Source organism: Telmatherina bonti, assembly GCF_933228915.1.
Source record: "Telmatherina bonti genome assembly, chromosome: 15".
NCBI classification, from domain to species: domain Eukaryota; kingdom Metazoa; phylum Chordata; class Actinopteri; order Atheriniformes; family Telmatherinidae; genus Telmatherina; species Telmatherina bonti.
This window is the reverse complement of record NC_136613.1, coordinates 5,624,546-5,631,130: the sequence shown is the minus strand read 5'-3', so window position 1 is coordinate 5,631,130 and position 6,585 is coordinate 5,624,546. Positions and strand designations below refer to the sequence as shown.

Genomic DNA, 6,585 nt, shown 5'->3' with positions numbered 1-6,585 from the left:
CCCGAGATAACGGGAGCTAACCAGCTAACGGAGGTAAGCGGGCTAAAGCTAAGTCACGTTGTTAACTGATTAAAAACTGAGGTTGTTCTACGTTCTTCTGACCTGAAGCGAGAGATCGGGTACCTGTCAATCAAAAGGACACGCCCCTAAATATGCCGAACTTTGAGATTAAATTACTTTTAAACGGGCGAGTTAGAAAAAAATTCACTCTTCCCACAGTTGTCATGAAGGTAAACCTGACTTATTAAACCCAAAAACGGATTTTTGTACCAGGCTGTAAACATGTTTATTTCTGCTGTGAAGTTGGTCTTTTTAACATGGGAGTCTATGGGGATTTGCTCTGTTTTGCAGCCCCTAGTGGATGAAGGGGGAACTGCAGTTTTATGCACTTCTGCATCGTCTTCCCTTTTAACCACCGGAGGCTCCATCCATCTTTCATATACGGTTTATGGTTATTAGTGTCTGGACAGCATAACGACTTTTTCACTCACTTTGCTTTTTTTTATCATTTTAATTATTATGTAAAATAATTGTTTGTGATCATTTCCAAATCTTAATTGAATCGACACATGTTGCATCGAGATGCATCTATTAAATAGTGAATTAGCCCACTTCGAGTAAAAAAGTTATAACTCACAAGTGATTCTAAACTACATGAAAGTAAAAAGCTGGTGCATTCTGACAGATCAACAACAGAAGGAAAAAGATTAAAAGAACAAGACAGAAACCTGAAAAACTAAAAGAAGGAAAGAAAATACCAAAAGGGAGAAAAAAATGGCACAAAGACGTGTGAAAACAGACCAAACGTAAGGGGAAAATATGGAATTAAAACCCAAACAACCTAAATCCCTTTAGGCTGAATCATTATTCAACATGACGTCACAGTTTCATGTCATCATCAGCTTAAACCTGTCAGTCAGTGACGTGCCGACGGGACATCTTGTTCCATTAGTGGCCTTTAACAGAGACCCGTTCACCGCCACTGAAACATGACACTCCTGACACTTTGTACTAACCTCCCACGGCTGAACTCATGCAGGTGTACAGACGAACAAATGTGCAGCTGTGGCAGAGAAACGAGAGAAGTCACGACATCCCAGTTCAGCAAAGTGCTGAAGCAGGATTGAACCTGTATGAGGTAGACAAAGCACTTCAGACTAAATATAACAACTTTTAAAGACCCTGCACGAATAAAAGACGCCATAAAGCTGCCTTTCTGTTCCTGAGTCACAATAATTGATTGTAATTACAGAGTAGGGGGCTGCTGGTTCTCAGAAGGCCTTATAAAGTAAACAGAGGTCAAACCCAAACAGTTGGAGACGTGATGGTTCTTGTTTTCTGGGTATTAAAGGTGGCAGAAGGAGCTACACAGAGAAAAGCAATTATTATACTGAATCAGTGGAACTTCAAACTGTAGAAAAGCATCATATACTCACTGCTAAGCTGCAAATATTTATCTACTCAGTTTGCAAAATTTATACAGAATTATCTTATTACAAACCAAAGGAGTTGGCTTGAAGACCTCGCAGACATTCGCTGCTTTTTCATTCATTTGCAGTCCTATCTTCATACCTGAACACTGGCTTATGAATAATTCAAGAAGGAAAAAGGCTCCTTAATCAGGAGAAACCAGACCTGTGCAGACACTTTGACAGCTTAACAAAGGACCCATTTTTAAAAATGGTCGTTTGGGGTCTTTGTTCATATGTTGTTCCCATTTCTTTTGACTGAATCCAAGAAAACAGTTTAACAGGCAGAAAATAAGATTTTCAACAGCAACAAAGTGATTCCCAAAGATCTGTTGGATGCAAACTGTGCATTTCTCTAAAGAAATAGGAACAAATCCACCTGAAACAGGACCTGAGAGATCCATGTGGACTTTCAGTCGATCCTTCTCCTGGTGGCTGAACCTCATGTGAAATGGTCTCCATGTATGTGTCATTTCTACAACGCACTGTTCTTCTAGTTGCTCTTTATACTGCTATATCTACTAATACATTCCTTTTACATCATTTTAGCGGCATAATCTGACAACTGAGGCTCTTCTGAAGAAATAATGTCTGCATTTTAACTGTAATTATAAATTATTGGGGGCTCTAGATTCATTTTCACATGCCACATGAGACAATAACTGGACTGAAAATAGGTGGCAACAAGGTCTGATGGAGGGTTGAACCCTCCCCAGAACCTGTGCCAAGCAGTAGTCCAAGCAGTGGGGATAATCTGGAAATAGAAAGGGTAAAAGGCCACCTTGGAAATTCCTTCATGATCCTGGAGACCACCAGACATGTCTGTCCAAGAGATGAAGAATCACGCCAAATATTCACTATCAAGCCTAAAAAAATTAATAAATTCTGCCTAAGTTCACATATATCTAAATTAAAATGAAATAAAATCAAATAAAAGGTGTTGCACCCCGATTGGAGAAACAGGGGCTCGTGCCTCGATGCCGCTTTACGACTCCCAGCACAGCTTTACGTCAAACTACGCCCGTTTTTCAAAAACATTTAAACAAATAACTTTTTAATGTGTTCATGATGTCAGGTTAAGTAAATTTAGTATGAATAACATGTTTTTCCAAACCTCAGCGTGTTTATTTAATTCTAAACCGAACTATTCCTCATCCAACTTAAGGAACGCTCCCCGAACTGTGCAGGTTTAGTTGCTCCTCTCCTTCCCCTTCCTCTACGTTTAGTCGACGTTAAAAACACCAAACCTTTTACCTGACGTTGTTTCTGCTCTGAGGTTCCCGGCTAGCTGTGCTCGGTAACTGCTTCATGTACTCCGCTATTCTCCGCAGGCTTCTGCCACCTCTCGCCATCTTCTTGCTTTGACGGCTTTCTTCTTTCGCTGCAACTAGTTGCCTGGTTCAGTGTCGGCATGCTTGCCCCGCCCCCTCAACCACCTCATATGCCTGCAATTGGTCAGCTTGTATCCAAACTGCGTGTTCATTGGCTGGTCTTGCCATTCGTCATCAGGAGGTATTGGCGTTCACATACGCGCCTGTGCACGCGCAGGAGAGTCACGAGATGCGGGCTCGGATTACAGCCGTCTCTCGCAGGTTCATTCTGGTTTTTGTGAAAAACGTAAAACGTACGCAAAGTTTCTGCCAATGTATTACTTTATAAAGTATTTCGAACATAATTCAGCTTTCCCTTAGATTAAACATGTAAATTATACTCAAATGTATTACTTTATAAAGTATTTTGACCATAATACAGCTTTCCCTTAGATTAAACATGTAAATTATACTCAAATGTATTACTTTATAAAGTATTTTGACCATAATACAGCTTTGTGTTAGATTAAACATGTAAATTATACTCAAATGTATTACTTTATAAAGTATTTTGATCATAATACAGCTTTGTGTTAGATTAAACATGTAAATTATACTCAAATGTATTACTTTATAAAGTATTTCGACCATAATTCAGCTTTCTGTTAGATTAAACATGTAAATTACACTAAAATGTGTTACTTTATAAAGTGTTTCGACCATAATTCAGCTTTCCGTTAGATTAAACATGTAAATTATACTCATATAACATTGTAATAAAGTCCTATCTATAAAACTGTACATCAGACAACCGTACGATTGATAAATGTGTACTGATTATAAAAACATGGATTTCCGAATTCCTTTATTTATTTATTTATTTTTTTATTTAATACACATATTATATGTTGCATATATAACTATGTTTACATTTTATTTATAAGGTTTATTTATAAGGCAAGGCAAGGAAAGTTTATTTGTTTAGCACCTTTTATGTAAAAGATAATTCAGAGTGCTTTACATGAAACATTAAAAGCATTACAGAAAAAAGCAGAAAAGAAAATACTAATCACAAAATCACAATAAAATCATAAATTATATTAAAATAATTAAAAGCAGAATTAATTAAAAGTTACTGTGCAGATGTCATGCATGAGAAAAGAAATGTTTTTAACCTGGATTTAAAAGTTATTTGGTGAAAGTTTCATCTCTCTTATAAGGTTTATAAGGTCTCATAATTTAATCAAGATGTGGTAAAGTTCATATTAATGACTTCATCATGTCTGAGAAAAAAAAAGATTCACTATACATTCATTACAGATCATTTTCTAAACAGATCATTATGATAACGCTGAAGAAAAGAGACTAATGAGTGTCATGAAATAGTATCTTCCCAAACTGAATTTTATTTACAAATATTTTACTACTTTAAGTATTGCATAAAGCTGCCAAAAGGCACACCTTGTCAAGATGTTGTCACTAATATGCATCGCCGCTGTTTATGTCGTGTTGTTTGGGTGGGATGCAGTAAAATAAATCAGGCAGCAGTGCTGGAAGAGGTGCAGATACCTGGAGTCGTCATCATCATCATCCAAAGTGGTTAAAAACAGCAAATATTACTACTTAAATCACACATAATTAAATAAAACTGAAGAAAACAAACGCATGGAAAGCTGAAGTCTGCAGGCTTTGCTAGTGTTATTCTTATTTTCAGTCTTTTCTTTTGGCTCCTAGGAGAATAAAACCAACGGCCACAGAATCAGGATGCCAGAGGGAATTTCCTGCAGCAGGAAGGTTGGCTGCAGGAAATTCCTCATGGACAGGTTGCCAGTCCATCACAGGCCAAACTGAAATAAATGATAAAAATACAACCTAATACTCACAACAACAATTAACTTTCCTTGAAGGATTTTGTTTCTTGGTTGTGGCGCACTGGGCCTGAATCTTTTGTCTCAAAAGAATATTGGAAGGTGCATGGTGGTTTGCCCAAACCAAACCTCGCCTGCATATAATACTGTTGTGGTGAGCATCTGAAGGGAACAACGTAAACAAATAGTTTGAGGGCAGATCCAAGCCAACGATGGCAGCCTGTGATGTCCAGCTGTTGTTCTCATCTGCAGATTGTAGCTTCTCTTAGGATTTATCTGCCTCCTTAAAAGCTTTCCCTCAATTTTGTATAAAATTCTACAATAGACAGAAAGTTATTTTTTTCATCAATATCCGTCTTTCAGCTCTCACCAGCATCAATATTAATGTGTTACATCCATCCATCTTCTGCTTTTCTGGGGTCGGGTCGCGGGGGCAGCATATTAAGCAGGGAAGCCCAGACTTCCCTCTCCCCAGCCACATTTGCCAACTCTGCGGGGGGGATCCCGAGGCGTTCCCAGGCCAGCCGAGAGATATAATCCCTCCAGCGTGTCCTGGGTCTTCCCCGGGGTCTCCTCCCAGAGGGACGTGTCTGGAACACCTCACCAGGGAGGTCCAGGAGGCATCCTGACCAGATGCCCGAGCCACCTCAACTGGTTCCTCTCCATGTGGAGGAGCAGCGGCTCTACTCTGATCTCCTCCCGGATGACCGAGCTCCTCACCCTATCTCTAAGGGAGAGCCCGGCCACCCTGCGGAGGAAACTCATTTAAGCCGCCTGTATACGAGATCTCGTTCTTTCGGTCACGACCCACAGCTCATGACCATAGGTGAGGGTAGGAACGTAAATCGACTGGTAAATCAAGATCTTCGCCTTCTGGCTCAGCTCCTTCTTCACCACGACAGACCGGCGCAGAGTCCGCATTACTGCAGATGCTGCACCGATCCGTCTGTCCATCTCACGCTCCATCCCCAACCGGAGAGGGGCAATCCACCCTATTCCGGCTGAGGACCATGTCTTGAAGATCCTAGCAGCTATGTTGTCAGGAGCTTTATGCCCCTGATAGGGTCATTCATGGCAAACAGGTGTCATGGGGAGGGACCAGACTAAGTGCGGCTCAAAGACCCCTATGATGACAACGAACCATGGGCTGAAATGTTCCCTCACCCACACGGGTCACCGGGGCTCCCTTCTGGAGCCAGGTCTGGGTGTGGGGTATGAGAGTGAGCGTCTCTTGGCCAGGCCTTTCCCCATGGGGCCCGGTCGGGCTCAGCCCGGAAGGGTTACATGGGCCCTGGAACCAGTTCCCTCAAGAGGGGCTGGACCTTCTTAATGTCTTACAAAACATAAAAATAGTTAAAATGCTTAATGCAGCTACAACCAGAGATGTGGGACAATACTTGGTTGCATTTCTGAACATTCAGATTGACAAAGACAAATATAACTTCTGGAATTTCACCCATTTTCCCCCCAGAACCATCCTGGCAGTGTGTTTTCCCCCAACACACCAAACCAGACAGGTATAATTTCAAGACTTTACGATTCCACTTTATCACTGAGTAATGCCAAAACTAAGAATTTTTGGGAAACAGAACTGGTCATGCACTTAAATCAGAGGTGTCCAAGTCCTCCAGATACCACCCTGCAACAATTAGATGCATCTCATCTCCATCACACCAGAATCAAATGGCTGAATGCCCTCATCTGCATGCCATTCAGCTCTGCAGAGGCCTGGTAACGACACATTCATGTGATTCAGGCGTGTTGGAGGAGGGATGCATCTAAAAGTGTCAAGCTGGTGGACCTGGAGGACCAGACTTGTGCAGCTCTGATATGATATAATGTCTCCTGTGCTCAGAGTAAACTTACAACCATGCCCTTTGAGTGCTCTGTTTGGGACTCTTGATGGTTCAGCTAGTTTGAACATGTCATCAAAATAAA

General features: G+C 40.9%; 1 protein-coding gene across 1 annotated transcript in view; it reads right to left on the bottom strand.

Moving 5' to 3' along the window:
- Positions 1-2,836, bottom strand: part of coq10b (coenzyme Q10B) — a 15,183-nt gene extending 12,347 nt beyond the window's left edge. Inside the window, exon 1 of the mRNA XM_079254121.1 lies at positions 2,724-2,836. Coding sequence (XP_079110247.1) covers positions 2,724-2,821 — 98 coding nt within the window. The 5' untranslated portion in view covers positions 2,822-2,836. The remainder of the gene's footprint in view (positions 1-2,723) is intronic.
- Between the last annotated feature and the right edge of the window lie 3,749 nt (positions 2,837-6,585).